The following is a 21377-nucleotide window of genomic DNA, read 5'->3' as shown; positions in this document are numbered from 1 at the left end:
ATGGGAGAGCTCGGAAGGGAAGGAGCGCCATTTGACTTTTCAATGCAAAATTGACAGGAATTGAGATGGGACGCTGTTGTGAATTCTGTGGCTGAGTTCACTTCTGTGGTCACAAGTGGTATTGCAGTCTCTGGGCTTCCTCCCTCAGGTGTTTTGGTGAGCTCGTTGGCTGCCTTGCTATTTAGCTCCACCTGAGTCTGTCTTCCTTGCTCCTTGTCAATGTTCCAGTGTTGGATCTGAGCTACTGCATCTTTCCTTGGGCCTGCTGCTCTGCTAGATAAGTGCTTCTAGTTTGTTTTCTGTTTTTTCTGTCCAGCTTGCTATTAACTTTTGCTGGAAGCTCTGAGAAGCAAAGGGGTGCACCGCCGTGCTGTTAGTTCGGCACGGTGGGTCTTTTTGCCCCTTTGCGTGGTTTTCGTTTTAGGGTTTTTTGTAGACTGCATAGTTCTCTTTGCTATCCTCGCTCTGTCTAGAATATCGGGCCTCACTTTGCTGAATCTATTTCATTCCTACGTTTGTCTTTTCATCTTGCTAACAGTCATTATATGTGGGGGGCTGCCTATTCCTTTGGGGTATTTCTCTGAGGTAAGTCAGGCTTGTATTTCTATCTTCAGGCTAGTCAGCTCCTCAGGCAGTGCCGAGTTGCATAGGTAGTTGATAGGCGCAATCCACTGCTGCTTACAGTTGTGTGAGGATAGATCAGGTACTGCAGTCTACAGAGATTCCACGTCTCAGAGCTCGTCCTATTGTTTTTGGTTATTGCCAGATCTCTGTATGTGCGCTGATTACTGCACGCTGTGTTGCCTGATTGCCAGCCATAACAGTACAAGGAGCCCTTCAATGATTTCCAATAGAGGGAAAAAAGAAATCCTGACATCATTTTTTTTTCTTAGCTCTGTCTTCAGTCTTTTTTTTCCCCTAGACATTAGAGTGCTTCAGGACACAGCTGTGGACATGGATATTCAGGCTCTGTGCTCCTCAATGGATAATCTCGTTGTAAATGTACAAAAGATTCAAGATACTATTGATCAGAAATCGATGCTAGAACCAAGAATTCCGATTCCTGATTTGTTTTTTGGTGACAGAACTAAGTTCCTGAGCTTCAGAAATAATTGTAAGCTATTTTTGGCCTTGAAACCTCATTCTTCTGGTAATCCTATTCAACAGGTTTTGATTATTATTTCTTTTTTGCGCGGCGACCCACAGGACTGGGCGTTTTCTCTTGCACCAGGAGATTCTGCATTGAGTAATGTTGATGCATTTTTCCAGGCGCTGGGATTGCTTTACGATGAGCCTAATTCAGTGGATCAAGCTGAGAAAAATCTGCTGGCTTTATGCCAGGGTCAGGATGATGTAGAAGTATATTGTCAGAAATTTAGGAAATTGTCAGTACTCACTCTGTGGAATGAATCTGCACTAGCGGCTTTGTTCAGAAAGGGTCTCTCTGAAGCTCTTAAGGATGTAATGGTGGGATTTCCTATGCCTGCTGGTTTGAATGAGTCTATGTCCTTGGCCATTCAGATCGGTCGTCGCTTGCGCGAGCGTAAATCTGTGCACCATCTGGCGGTATTGTCTGAGAGTAAGCCTGAGCCTATGCAGTGCGACAGGACTATGACTAAAGTAGAACGGCACGAACACAGACGTCTGAACAGACTGTGTTTCTATTGTGGTGATTCTACTCATGCTATTTCTAATTGTCCTAAACGCACTAGGCGGTTCGATAGCTCTGCCGTTATTGGTACTGTACAGTCCAAATTCCTTTTGTCCATTACCTTAATGTGCTCTTTGTCATCATATTCTGTCATGGCGTTTGTGGATTCAGGCGCTGCCCTGAATCTGATGGATTTGGATTATGCTAAACGTTGTGGATTTTTCTTGGAGCCTTTGCGGTGTCCTATTCCGTTGAGAGGAATTGATGCTACACCTTTGGCCAAGAATAAGCCTCAGTACTGGGCCCAGCTGACCATGTGCATGGCTCCTGCACATCAGGAAGTTATTCGCTTTCTGGTACTGCATAATTTGCATGATGTGGTCGTGTTGGGGTTGCCATGGCTACAAACCCATAATCCAGTATTGGATTGGAACTCTATGTCGGTAACCAGCTGGGGTTGTCAGGGAGTACATGGTGATGTTCCATTTTTGTCTATTTCGTCATCCATTCCTTCTGACATCCCAGAGTTCTTGTCGGACTTTCAGGATGTATTTGAAGAGTCCAAGTCTGATGCCCTACCTCCGCATAGGAATTGTGATTGTGCTATCGATTTGATTCCTGGTAGTAAATTCCCTAAGGGTCGTTTATTTAATTTGTCCATACCTGAACACACCGCTATGCGCAGTTATGTGAAGGAGTCCCTGGAGAAGGGACATATTCGCCCATCGTCGTCACCATTGGGAGCAGGGTTCTTTTTTGTAGCCAAGAAGGATGGTTCGCTAAGACCGTGTATTGATTACCGCCTTCTTAATAAGATCACTGTTAAGTTTCAGTATCCCTTGCCATTGATTTCTGACTTGTTTGCTCGGATTAAGGGGGCTAGTTGGTTTACTAAGATTGATCTTCGTGGTGCGTATAATCTGGTGAGAATCAGGCAGGGAGATGAATGGAAAACGGCATTTAATACGCCCGAGGGTCATTTTGAGTATCTGGTGATGCCGTTCGGACTTGCCAATGCTCCATCTGTTTTTCAGTCTTTTATGCATGACATTTTCCGTGAGTATCTGGATAAATTCTTGATTGTTTACTTGGATGACATTTTGATCTTCTCAGATGATTGGGAGTCTCATGTGAAGCAAGTCAGAATGGTTTTCCAGGTACTGCGTGCTAATTCCTTGTTCGTGAAGGGATCAAAGTGTCTCTTCGGTGTGCAGAAAGTTTCATTTTTGGGGTTCATCTTTTCCCCTTCTACTATCGAGATGGATCCGGTTAAGGTTCAGGCCATCCAGGATTGGACTCAGCCGACATCTCTAAAAAGTCTGCAGAAATTCCTGGGCTTTGCTAATTTTTATCGTCGCTTCATCTGTAATTTTTCTAGCATTGCCAGACCATTGACCGATTTGACCAAGAAGGGTGCTGATTTGGTTAATTGGTCTTCTGCTGCCGTGGAAGCTTTTCAGGAGTTGAAGCGTCGTTTTTGCTGTGCCCCTGTGTTGTGTCAACCTGATGTTTCTCTTCCGTTCCAGGTCGAGGTTGATGCTTCTGAGATTGGTGCAGGGGCGGTTTTGTCACAGAGAGGTTCTGGTTGCTCAGTGTTCAAACCATGTGCTTTCTTTTCCAGGAAATTTTCTGCTGCTGAGCGTAATTATGATGTGGGCAACCGAGAGTTGCTGGCCATGAAGTGGGCATTCGAGGAGTGGCGTCATTGGCTTGAGGGTGCTAAGCATCGCGTGGTGGTTTTGACTGATCATAAGAACCTTACTTATCTTGAGTCTGCCAAGCGCTTGAATCCTAGACAGGCCCTTTGGTCGTTATTTTTTGCTCGTTTTGATTTTGTGATTTCATACCTTCCGGGCTCTAAAAATGTGAAGGCGGATGCTCTGTCTAGGAGTTTTGTGCCCGACTCTCCGGGGTTATCTGAGCCGGCGAGTATCCTCAAGGAAGGAGTCATTGTGTCTGCCATCTCCCCTGATTTGCGGAGAGTGTTGCAGAAATTTCAGGCTAATAAACCTGATCGTTGTCCGGCCGAGAAACTGTTCGTCCCTGATAGGTGGACTAGTAAAGTTATCTCTGAACTTCATTGTTCGGTGCTGGCCGGTCATCCAGGAATCTTTGGTACCAGGGAGTTGGTTGCTAGATCCTTCTGGTGGCCATCTCTGTCACGGGATGTGCGTGCTTTTGTGCAGTCCTGTGGAATTTGTGCTAGGGCTAAGCCCTGCTGTTCACGTGCCAGTGGGTTGCTTTTGCCCTTGCCGGTCCCGAAGAGGCCTTGGACACATATTTCGATGGATTTCATTTCTGACCTTCCCGTTTCTCAAAAAATGTCGGTCATTTGGGTGGTCTGTGATCGCTTTTCTAAAATGGTCCATCTGGTGCCCTTGGTTAAATTGCCTTCCTCCTCTGATTTGGTGCCTTTGTTCTTCCAGCATGTGGTTCGTTTACATGGCATTCCTGAGAATATTGTTTCTGACAGAGGTTTCCAGTTTGTCTCGAGGTTCTGGCGAGCCTTTTGTGGTAGGATGGGCATTGACCTATCTTTTTCCTCGGCCTTCCATCCTCAGACTAATGGCCAGACCGAACGAACCAATCAGACCTTGGAAACATATCTGAGATGTTTTGTTTCCGCTGACCAGGATGATTGGGTGTCATTTTTGCCGTTGGCTGAGTTCGCCCTTAATAATCGGGCCAGCTCGGCTACCTTGGTCTCTCCATTTTTCTGCAATTCTGGGTTCCATCCTCGTTTCTCTTCAGGACAGGTTGAGTCTTCGGACTGTCCTGGTGTGGATTATGTGGTGGACAGGTTGCAGCAGATCTGGACTCAGGTAGTGGACAATTTGACCTTGTCCCAGGAGAAGGCTCAGCTTTTCGCTAATCGCAGACGCCGTGTGGGACCCCGACTTCGTGTTGGGGATCTGGTTTGGTTATCTTCTCGTCATATACCTATGAAGGTTTCCTCTCCTAAATTTAAACCTCGTTTTATTGGTCCGTATAGGATTTCTGAGATTCTCAATCCGGTGTCTTTTCGTCTGACTCTCCCAGACTCCTTTTCCATACATAATGTATTCCATAGGTCGTTGTTGAGGAGATACGTGGCACCTATGGTTCCATCTGTGGAGCCTCCTGCCCCTGTTTTGGTGGAGGGGGAATTGGAGTATATTGTGGAGAAGATTTGGATTCTCGTGTCTCTAGACGGAAACTCCAGTATCTGGTCAAATGGAAGGGTTATGCTCAGGAAGATAATTCCTGGGTTTTTGCCTCTGATGTCCATGCCCCAGATCTTGTTCGTGCCTTTCATGTGGCTCATCCTGGTCGGCCTGGGGGTTCTGGTGAGGGTTCGGTGACCCCTCCTCAAGGGGGGGGTACTGTTGTGAATTCTGTGGCTGAGTTCACTTCTGTGGTCACAAGTGGTATTGCAGTCTCTGGGCTTCCTCCCTCAGGTGTTTTGGTGAGCTCGTTGGCTGCCTTGCTATTTAGCTCCACCTGAGTCTGTCTTCCTTGCTCCTTGTCAATGTTCCAGTGTTGGATCTGAGCTACTGCATCTTTCCTTGGGCCTGCTGCTCTGCTAGATAAGTGCTTCTAGTTTGTTTTCTGTTTTTTCTGTCCAGCTTGCTATTAACTTTTGCTGGAAGCTCTGAGAAGCAAAGGGGTGCACCGCCGTGCTGTTAGTTCGGCACGGTGGGTCTTTTTGCCCCTTTGCGTGGTTTTCGTTTTAGGGTTTTTTGTAGACTGCATAGTTCTCTTTGCTATCCTCGCTCTGTCTAGAATATCGGGCCTCACTTTGCTGAATCTATTTCATTCCTACGTTTGTCTTTTCATCTTGCTAACAGTCATTATATGTGGGGGGCTGCCTATTCCTTTGGGGTATTTCTCTGAGGTAAGTCAGGCTTGTATTTCTATCTTCAGGCTAGTCAGCTCCTCAGGCAGTGCCGAGTTGCATAGGTAGTTGATAGGCGCAATCCACTGCTGCTTACAGTTGTGTGAGGATAGATCAGGTACTGCAGTCTACAGAGATTCCACGTCTCAGAGCTCGTCCTATTGTTTTTGGTTATTGCCAGATCTCTGTATGTGCGCTGATTACTGCACGCTGTGTTGCCTGATTGCCAGCCATAACAGGACGCCATGTTGCGTTTGGAGAGCTCCTGATGTGCCTAAACATTGAAACCCCCCAAAAGTGACACCATTTTGGAAAGTAGACCCCCTAACGAACTCATCTAGATGTGTTTTGAGCGCTTTGACCCACCAAGGGCTTCACACAAGTTTATAATGCAGAGCCGTAAAAATAAAACAAAATTTTTTTCCCACAAAAATTATTTTTTTTACCCCCAGTTTTGTATTTTCCCGACGGTAACAGGAGAAATTGGACCCCAAAATTTGTTGCCCAATTTGTCCTGAGTGCGATGATACCCCATATGTGGGGGGAACCACTGTTTGGGCGCATGGGAAGGCTCGGAAGGGAATGAGCGCCATTTGGAATGCAGACTTAGATGGAATGGTCTGCTGGTGTCACATTGCGTTTGCAGAGCCCCTAATGTACCTAAACAGTAGAAACCCCCCACAAGTGACACCATTTTGGAAAGTAGACCCCCTAAAGAACTTATCTAGATGTGTGGTGAGCGCTTTGACCCACCAAGGGCTTCACACAAGTTTATAATGCAGAGCCGTAAAAATAAAACTAAAATTTTTTCCCACAAAAATTATTTTTTAGCCCCCAGTTTTGTTTTTTTCCAAGGGTAACAGGAGAAATTGGACCACAAAAGTTGTTGTCCTATTTGTCCTGAGTACGCTGATACCCCATATGTGGGGGGGAACCACTGTTTGGGCACACGGGAGAGCTCAGAAGGGAAGAATCACTGTTTTACTTTTTCAACGCAGAATTGGCTGGAATTGAGATCGGACGCCATGTTGCGTTTGGAGAGCACCTGATGTGCCTAAACAGTGAAAAACACCCAATTATAACTGAAACCCTAGTCCAAACACACCCCTAACCCTAATCCCAACAGTAACCCTAACCACACCTCTAACCCTGACACACCCCTAATCCCAACCCTATTCCCAACTGTAAATGTAATCTAAACCCTAACCGTAACTTTAGCCCCAACCCTAACTTTAGCCCCAACCCTAACCCTAGCCCTAACCCTAACCCTAATGGGAAAATGGAAATAAATACATTTTTTTTAATTTTTCCCTAACTAAGGGGGTGATGAAGGGGGGTTTGATTTACTTGTATAGCGGGTTTTTTAGCGGATTTTTATGATTGGCAGCCGTCACACACTGAAAGACGCTTTTTATTGCAAAAAATATTTTTTGCGTTACCACATTTTGAGAGCTATAATTTTTCCATATTTTGGTCCACAGAGTCATGTGAGGTCTTGTTTTTTGCGGGACGAGTTGACGTTTTTATTGGTAACATTTTCGGGCACGTGACATTTTTTGATCGCTTTTTATTCCGATTTTTGTGAGGCAGAATGACCAAAAACCAGCTATTCATGAATTTCTTTTGGGGGAGGCGTTTATACCGTTCCGCGTTTGGTAAAATGGATAAAGCAGTTTTATTCTTCGGGTCAGTACGATTACAGCGATACCTCATTTATATTTTTTTTATGTTTTGGTGCTTTTATACGATAAAAACCATTTTATAGTAAAAATAATTATTTTTGCATCGCTTTATTCTGAGGACTATAACTTTTTTATTTTTTCACCTCCTTGCCTGAGGAGGTGGTGATGGCGAACTCAGTCGAGGGGTTCAAGAGAGGCCTGGATGTCTTCCTGGAGCAGAACAATATTGTATCATACAATTATTAGGTTCTGTAGAAGGACGTAGATCTGGGTATTTATTATGATGGAATATAGGCTGAACTGGATGGACAAATGTCTTTTTTCGGCCTTACTAACTATGTTACTATGTTACTATGTTACCTCATTTATATTTTTTTTATGTTTTGGTGCTTTTATACGATAAAAACCATTTTATAGTAAAAATAATTATTTTTGCATCGCTTTATTCTGAGGACTATAACTTTTTTATTTTTTCGCTGATGATGCTGTATGGCGGCTTGTTTTTTGTGGGACAAGATGACACTTTCAACGGTACCATGGTTATTTATATCTGTCTTTTTGATCGCGTGTTATTCCACTTTTTGTTTGGCAGTATGATAATAAAGCGTTGTTTTTTGCCTCGTTTTTTTTTTTTTTTTCTTACGGTGTTTACTGAAGGGGTTAACTAGTGGGCCAGTTTTATAGGTCGGGCCGTTACGGACGCAGAGTTACTAAATATGTGTACTTTTATTGTTTTTTTTTATTTAGATAAAGAAATGTATTTATGGGAATAATATTTTTATTTTTTTTTCATTATTTAGGAATTTTTTTTTTTTTTTTTACACATTTGGAAATTTTTTTTTTTAACTTTTTTACTTTGCCCCAGGGGAGACATCACAGATCGGTGATCTGACAGTTTGCACAGCACTCTTTCAGATCACCTATCTTACTTACAGGACTGCAGGCTTCACAGTGCCTGCTCTGAGCAGGCTCTGTGAAGCCACCTCCCTCCCTGCAGGACCCGGATGCCGCGGCCATCTTGGATCCGGGTCTGGAGCAGGGAGGGAGGTGAGGAGACTCTCGCAGCAACGCGATCACATTGCGTTGCTGTGGGGGGCTCAGGGAAGCCCGCAGGGAGCCCCCTCCCTGCGGGAATCTTCCCTATACCGCCGGCACATCGCGCTCATGTTTGATCGCGGTGTGCCGGGGGTTAATATGCCGGGAGCGGTCCGTGACCGCTCCTGGCACATAGTGCCGGATGTCAGCTGCGATAGGCAGCTGACACCCGGCCGCGATCGGCCGGTCTCCCCCCGTGAGCGCAGCCGATCGCGTATGATGTACTATCCTGTCGGTGGTCATAGGGGCCCACCCCACCTCGACGGGATAGTACGTCTAATGTCAGAAAGGGGTTAAGGGATATTACTGCAGTGATATATTTATTTTATTTTTTGAGGACACTGTTTTAAATGGGGGGTGGCGGTCCTGTTACTGTGTAGAGTGACACTATGTAGCCTCTTTTTCTTCATGTGGTGTAATGTAGAAGTTGGAAAAAATTAAGTAATGTGTTCTGCAAGCGGAGCTCGAGATAAGGCTGGGTTCCCATTGCGTTATGGGACCGCGTTTAACGGACAGCGTTGCACGGCGAAATTAACGCCGTGCAACGCGTCCGTTAACGTGCCCATTGAAGGCAATGGGAACGCGCTTCACTAGCGCGTGCCATGTTCGGCATGCGCTAGCGATGCGCCGGTGAATCATGGCGCGCCGCGGACGCTGCTTGCAGCGTCCGAGGCGCGCCCGCGGTCCGTTCCCTGCTCTCGCAGATCGGGGATCTGCGAGAGCGGGGACGTTACCGCGACCCCGACCGCAGCCCCATAGAAAACATTGCGTTAGCGCAATCCGCTAGCGCTAAACGGATTGCACTAACGCAACGTGACCCTAGCCTAACTGTGTTATTTCCTGCAGAGACAAGTCCTGGCAGGATGAAGTGATGGCGGTCTATGCTGGATGAAAGATGAAGGATTTCACCTTGAGACGTCACTGGTGAGTCAGTGTGTTACCTATACACTGACATCATACACTGTATACTATATACAGACGTCCTGTGTATAATGTCACCGGTGATCACTGTATAACCTGTACACAGACACTGCATACTAAGTACACATCTCCTGTGTATAATGGCACTGATGATGATATTAGTATTGTGTTTTATTTTATTACTGATCAGTATTGTATTCAGTCACTATGTAGTAATAATATGTGGTCTGGTCATGGTGCGGTGGTATTTGTTCCTTGTATGTGATATTATTCGTTCACTTTGTGGTGGTAATATGTGGTCTGGTCATAGTGGGGTGGTATTTGTTCCTTGTATGTGATATTATTCGGTCACTGGTGGTAATATGTGGTCTGGTCATGGTGTTATATTTGTTCCTTGTATGTGATATTATTGGTCATTTTAAAAATTGAAAAATAAATAAAAATATACCTAAATTGTATTGCATATTTTAACAAATATTTAGTAGGTTGCAGCAGAGTAGGGCCCAGCCAAAAGTGTCTACCGTGTTATGGTGGTGGCTTAAAAAATCTTTAAGCCAAAACAAAAGCTGCTGGCTATATGTGTGATCTGGTGATGGGAACTGTTAATGTGTGATAGGTGAGAAGTGGAGTTTTTCAAAGAGAGTGGTGGGACTGTGGACAGTTCAAGGGGTGGAGGAGGCGGGGCTGGGGTGGAACCTGGGTGGAGTCTCAAAGGGGCCCCAAAAATTTTGCGAGTATGGGGCTCCGAAATTTCTAGTGGTAGCCCTGGTCTCGGCTTATACTCGGGTCGGCTTATACTTGAGTATATACAGTACTTAAAAATGTTTAGCTATTGCTATAGTTAACTATTACTATAGTATAAGATTGGTTGGTAACCTTTAAATGATAGTGAACATCTAAAATGTCTACGTATTTTTCTTTTCCTGTAAAATGTAAAAAGAAAAAAAAATACAATTTAAAAAAACTATTGGTGGTACTATTGGTGGTGGCAGCTAGTTCTTGGTTTATCACGGAGTTATCAGTGACCAAATCATTCACGGTAACAGCCACAGCCTTATCCATTAATCACCGGCCAATCGTGTAATTCTCCTGACAATAGGCAGCAGCAGAGTGATGTTTATGACAAAAAAGAGGTAACAGCGGGGTGGTTCAGTGTGACTCCCCTGAATGTGATCTCTGACAATTGGTGCAGGGGTGTGATCTGCGTGATCTCTCCGATGTTTTCCTTGACAGATACCATCCATTTTACCACATAGTGTACTGGAACACAGGAATAAAATTCAAGTGTGGATAAATTGTGAAAAAAAAAAACGAATTACTACATTGTTTTTGGAAATTGATTTTACGGTGTAAATTTTGTGATAAAAATGACTTTGCAGTATGATTCTTGCGCCATACATGTACGGTGAAGGTGTTAAGTCATCATTTTATTAAAAGGTCATTACTATGCTCCAGACTCTAATTTATTGGGTATATAAATGTAATACTATTACTTCTTTTGTGAATTCTGCAGCCGCTTGATCCAGGTTGTAAAGCTCTATCTCTATTCACCATCCTCTGGAATGTTCAGCTGTCCTCTTGCTATGACCGATGGTGCAGCAAAGGTCATAGAGGTAAGATGATGATTGTGTGGAGAGAGTATACTGTATTCTGGGAGCCAGGGCTGGTTTTAGACTAAGTGGGGCCCTTGGCAAAAGTTTAAACTTGGTCCACAAGTCCTAACATATTGCACCATCACACAGAAACATTTTGGTTCTATTTACATGGATGGAATTTAAGCAGTTAAATGAGCAAGATCAACAATATTGAAGTTGTTCGATTCTTGTTTCCCTGCCTCTTTACACCGGCTGACAAAGAATGCTGGGCACCGATCTATCACAAGTAGATCATTCAGTCCCCATACAGTATCATGTTATCAGCAGCATATCTGTAGTTTTCACCGGGCTATGTGCTGCTGAAAACAATGATTTCTGTTCTGGCATAAACAATTAAATAATCCAATCACTCAATGAATAAGCAGCGTTTTGCTTTTTTTAGTATAATGCATACCCCACAGTCCTCCATATAGTATAATACGCTCCCCATAGACCTCCATGAAGTATAATACAGTACCCATATTCCTCCATATAGTATAATGCACTCCCCATAGTCTTCCACATAGTATAATGCACACCCCATAGTCCTCAATATAGTATAATGCATCCCATGGCCCTCCATATAGTATAATGCACCCAATAATCTTCCATATGGTATTGTGCACCCCATAATCTTCCATACAGTATAATACTCCCCATAGTCCCTAGTGTAGCATAATGTATCCCATATATTTCCATATTGTATAATGCACCCTCATATACCTCCATATAGTACAATGCACTCCCCATAGACTGTGAGCCCTTGCGGGCAGGGTCCTCTCTCCTTCTGTACCTGTTAGTGCCTTGTTTTTGCTCATGTTTATTGTATTTGTCTATATTTGTCCCTTTGCACATGTAAAGCGCCTTGGAATAAATGGCGCTATAAAAAATGTATAATAATAGTCCTGCATACAGTATAATGCATTCCCCGTAATTCTCCATACAGTATAATAAAGCCCCCATATAGTATAATGCACTCCTAATAGTCCTTGATAGAGTATAATGCAGCCCCATATAGTATAATACACACTCCATATTACTCCAGTATTATGGCCACCACGTACTCAATGATTTAAAAGTAAATACATACTCTCCTCTCCCCGTTCCCCCGCTTCTCTGATCTCTGCCGTGTGTCTACAGTGCAGCTACACTGCACAGCGTGGCACGAGATGAAGTGATGTCATTGTGCCCACTGTGTCAGAAGCAGAGGGGGAATGATAGGATATTTACGCTCTCTCCTCCATCATTGATTTCAACTGTATCTGCATCTATGATACTGATACTGTTAAATGCACTATGTGATGTGGGGGGGAGTAGCCGGCGCTGGCATCGGATCCCCCTGACTCACGGGCCCCATATCAGCATGCCACTGAGTGTGGGGGCCTTAGGCAAATGCCTAGTTTGCCTGCCCCTAACGCCGGCCCTATTGGGGCTCAAAAGGGGTTGTTCAACAATGTGAAACTTTTTTTTTTTTAACTTAAATGCATATATTTTTATATTAAAAGTAAATTTTGCATTTGGGTTTTATTAGAAATTTTGCACATTTTGCCACACATTGCCTCTGTATTATACTGTCTACTGCTGCCTTCAGAAAGCGTTAACTGTGAATCTGCTATTATGGTCTGACTCATAGTTTTTAACTCTTGCATCTGTATTTTTCTGATATCCGCTCAGCTTATTTATGAGCACAGACCAAATCAAAGTTACAAGTGCCGGGAAACAAAGACCCTGTTAGTGCCAAACAGTGCAATATTTTAATTGAAACCCAGTTGCAAAAAGTGATTATTTATCATCCAATTTATTCCAATATTTAGTGGCGTAGTTTTAACTTAATATTGAAATAACTTGCATAATTTTATCCTCGAGGTCTGGAACATTTTTCATTTCCATCTTGCTGGAAGTCAAAGTACAGGACAAGAAAAATCTTAGTATTCCCCCATTAAGCATCTGTATTCGCATTTAGTAGACCACCCAGGATGTTATTTTTGAAGAGGTAGATGACAAGGGATATTATTAAAGGGAATCTGCCATCACATTTGACCTATCTAAACTATTAATATGGGCATATACATTTAGGTCCATATATATTTGGACAGAGACAACATTTTTCTAATTTTGGTTATAGACATTACCACAATGAATTTTAAACAAAACTATTTAGATATAGTTGAAGTTCAGACTTTCATCTTTCATTTGAGGGTATCCACATTAAAATTAGATGAAGGGTTTAGGAGTTTCGGCTCCTTAACATGTGCCACCCTGTTTTTAAAGGGACCAAAAGTAATTGGACAGATTAAATAATTTTAAATAAAATGTTCATTTTTAGTTGAAAACCCTTTGTTGGCAATGACTGCCTGAAGTCTTGAACTCATGGACATCACCAGATGCTGTGTTTCCTCCTTTTTGATGCTCTGCCAGGCCTTCACTGCGGTGGTTTTCAGTTGCTGTTTGTTTGTGGGCCTTTCTGTCTGAAGTTTAGTCTTTAACCAATGAAATGCATGCTCAATTGGGTTGAGATCAGGTGACTGACTTGGCCATTCAAGAATATTCCACTTCTTTGCTTTAATAAACTCCTGGGTTGCTTTGGCTTTATGTTTTGGGTCATTGTCCATCTATAGTATGAAACGACGACCAATCAGTTTGGCTGGATCTGAGCACACAGTATGTCTCTGAATACCTCAGAATTCATTCGGCTGCTTCTGTCTTGTGTCACATCATCAATAAACACTAGTGACCCAGTGCCACTGGCAGCCATGCATGCCCAAGCCATCACACTGCCTCCGCCGTGTTTTACAGATGATGTGGTATGCTTTGGATCATGAGCTGTACCACGCCTTCGCCATACTTTTCTCTTTCCATCATTCTGGTAGAGGTTGATCTTGGTTTCATCTGTCCAAAGAATGTTCTTCCAGAACTGTGCAGGCTTTTTTAGATGTTTTTTAGCAAAGTCCAGTCTAGCCTTTTTATTCTTGATGCTTATGAGTGGCTTGCACCGTGCAGTGAACCCTCTGTATTTACTTTCATGCAGTCTTCTCTTTATGGTAGATTTGGATATTGATACGCCTACCTCCTGGAGAGTGTTGTTCACTTGGTTGGCTGTTGTGAAGGGGTTTCTCTTCACCATGGAGATTATTCTGCAATCATCCACCACTGTTGTCTTCCGAGGGCGCCCAAGTCTTTTTGCATTGATGAGTTCACCAGTGCTTTCTTTCTCAGGATGTACCAAACTGATTTTGCTTTTTGTAGCAATTTCTCAGATGGTTTTTTTCTGTTTTCGCAGCTTAAGGATGACTTGTTTCACCTGCATGGAGAGCTCCTTTGACCGCATGTTTACTTCACAACAAAACCTTCCAAATGCAAGCACCTCACCTCAAAACAACTCCAGCCCTTTTATCTGCTTAATTGAGAATGACATAACAAAGGGATTGCCCACATCTGTCCATGAAATTGCCTTGGAGTCAATTGTCCAATTACTTTTGGTCCCTTTAAAAACAGGGTGGCACATGTTAAGGAGCTGAAACTCCTAAACCCTTCATCCAATTTTAATGTGGATACCCTCAAATGAAAGCTGAAAGTCTGAACTTTAACTGCATCTGAATTGTTTTCTTTAAAATTCATTGTGGTAATGTCTAGAACCAAAATTAGAAAAATGTTGTCTCTGTCCAAATATATATGGACCTAACTGTAGACTGCCGAAAAAAGCCCTCCCTGTATGCCTCATATCAGATGCCTTGTCTAATATATAATTGCCTAGAATACTACTTCCTGCAATTTGTGCCAACTTCCGTGGCTTTGTCCGGAGCTAATGTCCGGAGCTAATGTCCGGAGCTAATGTCCGGAGATTAATTGCCTAGAATACTACTTCCTGCAATTTGTGCCAACTTCCGTGGCTTTGTCCGGAGCTAATGTCCGGAGCTAATGTCCGGAGCTAATGTGCGGAGCTAATGTCCGGAGCTAATGTCCGGAGCTAATGTCCGGAGATAAGTGACGTCAACAGTGTCCAGTGTCTGATTGGTTGCCGCCTGCTGCGAGCGACCAATCAGAAACGTGCCGTACTGTGACACACTCCGCCCGCCATTTTGGTGTGATTTTTGAATTTTTACCTCACAGCAAGTTTCTACTGCGTGGAGGCGGGCCCAGTGACGTTGCTCTTCAAGCTCCTGCCGAATTTCGTCAAAAAAATGATAATACCATTTACCAAAACTATATATATTTAGTTGTCAAGTGGTTCAGTGACATTTTCACACCAATTTTGAACTTTTGTTTGGTGTTTTCTCCATATACTGCCTATTATTTTTGTTCTTTCTTACTATTATTTATTAATTGTATTATTCTTACATTTGAATAAATAAAGTATATATGGATTCTAGACTCCCGATTCTTTAGAATCGGGCTGCCATCTAGTTTATAAATAATCTTTTATCACTTTATATAAAATGGCCTCTTCCAGGCTCTTGGGAGGACGTTGCCTGGAAGATAACTGCCTCCAGATGTTGTTTTACATGAAGGGGAGTTACCAGTGTGGTATATAATGGCCGCTCTCTGCTCTTCTGATCTCACTGCAGAACTCTGTGGGTTTATAACGGACACAGCTGCAGGTTTCTCTCAGCTGCAGCTTCCATCTCACAGGCAGAAAGGGTTGCAATGTTGTGGCAATATAGCAGAGCTCAGAGAGAAGCAAAAAATGTGTTTTGTTAGAAGAGAAATTTAATTTCTCCTGTTCTATGTTAGTTATTTGTCTCACATTGGTAACTCCCACTTGTAAAATAAGCTATGGAGCCTGAGTTATCTTCAAGGCATCGTCCTCCCATAGCCTGGAACAGCTCATTCACTTAAAGTGATAAAAGATGATTTATCAACAACACATCTGATAATAATAATAATAATAATCTTTATTTTTATATAGCGCTAACATATTCCGCAGCGCTTTACATTTTTTGCACACATTATCATCGCTGTCCCAGATGGGGCTCACAATCTAAATTCCCTATCAGTATGTCTTTGGAATGTGGGAGGAAACCGGAGTGCCCGGAGGAAACCCACGCAAACACGGAGAGAACATACAAACTCTTTGCAGATGTTGTCCTTGGTGGGGTTCGAACCCAGGACTCCAGCGCTGCAAGGCTGCAGTGCTAACCACTGCGCCACCGTGCCGCCCTGATATGTTACACACAGGGATGAACTTTGTTTTTAGCATTCTACAACCTGTATGCCCAAACTAATAGTTTAGAAAGGTCAAATGTGGTGACAGATTCCCTTTAGACTTGACAAAGCATGACCACTAGAAAATAAGTAACGGCCAAGGAGTAGAGGAAAAGAAACTAAACAAAATCATTTACTTTAGGTATCAAGAATAGTGAGAGTTTCCGTAAAACCACAACCAAGAATATAAACAAGGATAAAGTTCATTATGTACATTTCTTAATTATCTGTTATTGTTAATGAAATATAATTTTAATTCCTGAACTTTCCTTTCACAGTCACTGGGTATGCCTGAGGCACTGCAGGATGCATTCAGACACCTTACATCCACAGATCCTAAAATATTTTGGACATCTGGCCAGTGGATGACAGAACGCAAAGGAGGATCAGATGTTGGTGGGTGATTAAATCCATCAGTGTGAAACATTCACAGCCAGAATAAACCAGTATGTTTCCTATTTTCTGTTTTCAGCACATGGCATAGAAACAGTGGCTCATGCCCAGGCGGATGGCACTTACAAGCTTTATGGGTACAAATGGTTTACATCAGCCTCGGACTCTGACATGGCTTTGACTCTGGGCAGAGTGATGAATGCACAAGGACATATGTCGGTAAATCCCATTTAAGCCCTTAATTGGGGTGAATCAGATTAATTTTTTATCTGCAATTTTTATAATCCTAACAGAACCATATATTTGCTGTAATTATGAAAATTCAAAAAAAGTCATGTTAATATACACAATTGATATACTTGAAATAAATTAAATGTAATAAACTTAAGCTGTTTACATTTTGCAGGGCACAAAAGGACTATCACTTTTTTACTTGGAGGTCAGGGATGCAGATGGAGAACTAAATGGAATCGAGGTTCAGCGTCTTAAAGAAAAGTTGGGTACTAGGCAGTTGCCAACGGCAGAATTGCTCCTTGATGGGGTAAAGGCTCTGCGGGTAAGTATTTTCTGATCATTGTTTTGTAATATGGGAAATTCTTAACCATGTAATAAACATATTCTACCCAAAGATGATTACTTTAATCATGACTATTTAAAGATAAATTTACTTTTTAGTCAATAAATTAGAAGATGTAAATGTGTCTGAACGCTTAGTGGGAGTTTTGTTTCAAACCGTGGAGTTTTTCTAAGCCAATTTGACCAAATTGTAGATTACTGCTAAATCTAATGGTGTATTTAAAAACCTAAAGCTATGGCCATTTTTAAAGGCAAAATGTAAATGTGTGCCTATTTGATGTCAGTATCCACTTACAACAGATTAATACATGAGGGTCTGGAACAGATCAGGAATAACTGTATTTGTGTCTTAAAAATGCACACATGCTTTTCTTTCAGGCGGATCCTATTTAAGGATCTTTTCCAGAAGGCGTCTGACTATAAGCAGTTTAAGCTTTGCATAGTGATGAAAATTACATGTTTTGCCAACATACTAAACAGGCCGAGAAGTAGGACAGAGGGTGTAACAATTATGTTAATCATTTGGTAATAACAGCCACAAATACAGCCATGCAAACAGTTTCCAACAGTGCACATTTAACACATACTGTAATATTTCCCAAAGAGTTCAGTGGTATAAACTTTGAGTGTCCCTTCAACTTTTTATTTTCACAAATTCATTAAAGGGAATCTGTCAGCGGGTTTTTGATGTCCCATCTGAGAGCAGCATGATGTAGGAAAAGAGACCGTGAATTCAAGTATGTATCACTTATTTTACTGGGTACAGGCATTCTGACACAATCAGAGCCTTTATATTTAGCAATGCAGCAGAACTGAGAAACTGCCCCCACTCACACCAAGGCTCTGTATATACATTGTCTATAGACGGTGAGATGCTTATAAAAGAACGGGTTGGATTCGGATGATTGACTACGTGTCTGATAGTCACAGCAATGTTAACCACCTGGTAATTATTTTTTCAGTCTAAGCAAACAACACCAAACATCTGGACATGTGATACATTATTGAGTTCAGCTTCTTCCTGCCTGCTGACAGTGACTGGCAAGCCTCTGCCTATGTGCGCACGTAGGGAGAGGCTTGCCGTCAAGGTCAGTGGGCAGTGAGAAGGCCGCTGGGGACCCACAAGTATGACTGTTCTATAACATGACTCGGTCCCCAGCGGCTACTAAGGCTACTTTCACACTTGCGTAGAAATGACAGAAAAACGACTGGCACATCAAAACTAGTGTGAATAGGTGCATACCAGGAGCAGCTACCTCCATATACAGTATACATATTTTCATATTATTTTTTTTGTATATTGAATATGGAGGTAGCTGCTCCTGGTATGCACCTATTCACACAAGTTTGGATGTGCCAGTCGTTTTTCTGCCATTTCTATGTTAGCTTACTGACTGAGCACTCCTCCCTTCACCATGTGGTTTTTAATTACATCTAATCACACTTGGTTTTGGCCAACCCATATGTGGGCTTTGCTGAGAGAGGTTGTCCACATTCACCCAAGCATACCGACCTTAGCCTTCGGTAAGAGTTCACATTTGGACAGGGAGGTCAGGGACCCATCAGATTAATGAGACCACCTTGACGATGGTTGATGGGCTCACACTATTTGTCCAAATTCTGTGCAAAGCATCTCTCAAATATTTTTCCTAATGTTCAAAAGCCATTTTGCTATTCATATTTCATGTATTTCATATTAGACATGCTTTGGCACGATAGAGTGCAACCTTTTTTTGTATACTTTCACACTTGAGTCGGTACGTGGCCATCGCTAAGCGTCGGCGCGACGTATGTTGTGAAAATTCGGGCAGCGGATGCAGTTTTTCAACGCATCCGCTGCCCATTCTAAGTGCCGGGGAGGAGGGGGCGGAGTTCCGGCTGCGCTTGCGCGGTAAGAAATGGCGGACCCGACATACGAAAAAACGTTCCCTTGAACATTTTTTCGTGACGACAGTGTGCCAAAACACGACGCATCCAGTGCACGACGGACGCGACATATGGCCATACGTCGCGATCCGTCGACAATACAAGTCTATGGGAAAAAAACGCATCCTGCGGGCACATTTGCAGGATGCGTTTTACTCTGTCACCTCATTGGGGGACACAGGACCATGGGTGTTATGCTGCTGTCCACTAGGAGGCGACACTATGCATAATCTAAAAAAGATTAACCGTGGCTCCTCCTCTGCAGTATACACCCCTGGACGGCGTCAGCCTTCTCCAGTCTTTGCTTAGTGTCGCATAGGAGGCACACCTAAGATTTTTTACTCCGTTTTTTTTTCCGACGGATTACAGATGAAGAAAAGTGGGTCTCCTGTGAGACTCCCGGCATGGCTCCTTCCTCGGCCCCCTATTACGGGGCTCCCGGTTGAAGTCGAGATGGCTATTCCCTATGTCGCTCCTTCCCCAGTCCCTCGGGTGCTGGTTCAAAGTCGAGAACCCCCCTCCTTCCCCAATTCCTTTTGGTTTCAGGGTTGAGGTCAAGGCGAGGATAAAGCCCCCTGAAGGTGACAACAGCACCCTCCCTAATCCCCCTCTGGGGGCATTAGGTTGAGACGCCTCAGGTAGGGCCTGTACAGGCAGCACTCTGCAGCTCCCAGCAATGGGCCAGCACACTGCGCCTGCATCCAGGGACCCCAGCCCAGCTGCGGGCTCCTGTCGGGGTCGGGGGGAGTGCAGGCAGGCATGGCACAATAGAGAGACAGGGCTCCCTGCGCCTTTTTCCTCTCTCTCCGGCCCCTTCTCTCCCTGTCTCTTCTCCTCGGCTGCCATTTCTACTGCAGCGAGGATTAACCCTGCATCTCCCAGTCAGCAGGACCAGGCCAGCCAGTCTCCGGGGGCACAGGACTGTTGTTCTTCGGCGCTGGAACTAGGAGCAAACTGGTGGACGCAAGCGGACCCACAGGTCACGTTCATCTGCATCATCCCATAGCCCATGGTCATCCCCTTCTAGGGAGAGACACCGTAGATCTAGGTCATCTAGACCGTCCCCTTCCAGGGACAGACAATGCAGATCTCCGCAATCCCCGACCAGAGAAGGCCTCCGCCCCAGCTCACCCAGCAGGGGACGCCTCAGTGATACACTGGATTCGGAAGACATCTGTGACTCCGACTCAGACAAGGAAACGGAGAGATCCCTGATCCCAATCCCTCCTAGCAATACAGTGCTAGTTGAGGACTTAATCTCTTCCATCCATCGAGTGCTGGACATTTCTGATCCGCCACCAGAGGCCCCAGAACACAAGATTTCCTTTGAAGGACCTCTGAAGCCGCCTAAGGTTTTCTTTAACCACCCAGAGTTTAAGGCAATCCTTAAAAAGCAGCTTTCACAGCCTGGGAAAAAATTTGCTAATCGCAAATATCTGGAGGCTAGGTACCCCTTCCCACAGAAGGATACTCAAGGAATGGACAGACCCACCCGAAGTGGACCCCCCAGTCTCTAGACTAGCAGCACAGACCATCCTTTCACTGCCAGATAGCTCAACCCTCAGGGATGCAGCAGACCGGCAGGTAGAACGCATGGCTCGTTCAATTTTCGAGGCTGCAGGGGCATCCCTGGCTCCTGCGTTCGCTTCAGTTTGGGCTGCCAAGGCCATTCTGGCCTGGGCCAAAAATTTACAAGCTGGCCTCCAAGCTTCCGCTCCTGAGCTGTCGGACCAAGCGGTTCAAATAGCAATCGTAGCAGATTACATGCTTCATGCAGCTCTAGATTCAGCAAGGGGTGTAGTGGGGATAGCATCAAACGCCATCACAATTCGGCGTATCCTCTGGGAATGGAAAGCAGACGCAGCCTCAAAGAAGTCCCTCACACACCTCCCCTACCTCAGTGGGCGACTTTCTGGTGAACAGTTGGACACAATGATATCCAACGCCACCGGGAGTAAGAGTACCTCTCTTCCCCAACTGAAACCTAAACGCAATTACAAGAAGCGTAACCAAACTCGATTCCGATCCTTTCGGAATTCTTCGGGCTGGTCCGTCTCACGTCCAGCACAAAATCGTAACCGTTCCCCACGGAGGGACAACTCACGGTCGACGCACAGGTCGGACAAGACCTGGCAGTCAAAAGCAGCTCAGTCTAAGCCCAGAGGAGGAAAATCTCAGACTTTCTCCTCATCATGACTCACGGAATCCGGAAGACACCACACCCGTAGGCGGCCGACTTTTGCTCTTTCATCAAGTCTGGCTGCCTATTACAGAAGACAGGTGGGTCAGGGAACTAGTGTCTTCCAGATAGAAGATAGAGTTCACCTCCAACCCACCGGAACGATTCTTCCTTTCTGTCCCCCCAAAACCACCGGCCAAGGTTCGTGCCTTCCGACAAGTGGTCTCCTCGCTTCTTCAAGCAG

At 44.1% G+C, this 21377-nt stretch overlaps 1 protein-coding gene across 1 annotated transcript in view; it reads left to right on the top strand.

Annotated features, from left to right (window-relative positions):
• The window catches only part of LOC138672052 (acyl-CoA dehydrogenase family member 11-like), a 239854-nt gene that overhangs the window by 116666 nt on the left and 101811 nt on the right, over positions 1 to 21377 (top strand). The window contains exons 5-8 of the mRNA XM_069760128.1: positions 10737 to 10836; positions 16338 to 16455; positions 16532 to 16671; positions 16859 to 17008. Of these exons, the coding sequence (XP_069616229.1) occupies positions 10737 to 10836; positions 16338 to 16455; positions 16532 to 16671; positions 16859 to 17008 (508 nt within the window). The remainder of the gene's footprint in view (positions 1 to 10736; positions 10837 to 16337; positions 16456 to 16531; positions 16672 to 16858; positions 17009 to 21377) is intronic.

Source organism: Ranitomeya imitator, chromosome 1 (genome assembly GCF_032444005.1).
Source record: "Ranitomeya imitator isolate aRanImi1 chromosome 1, aRanImi1.pri, whole genome shotgun sequence".
Lineage (NCBI taxonomy): Eukaryota > Metazoa > Chordata > Amphibia > Anura > Dendrobatidae > Ranitomeya > Ranitomeya imitator.
The sequence above is the reverse complement of the archived record's forward strand: the minus strand, read 5'-3'. Positions and strand labels throughout refer to the sequence as shown.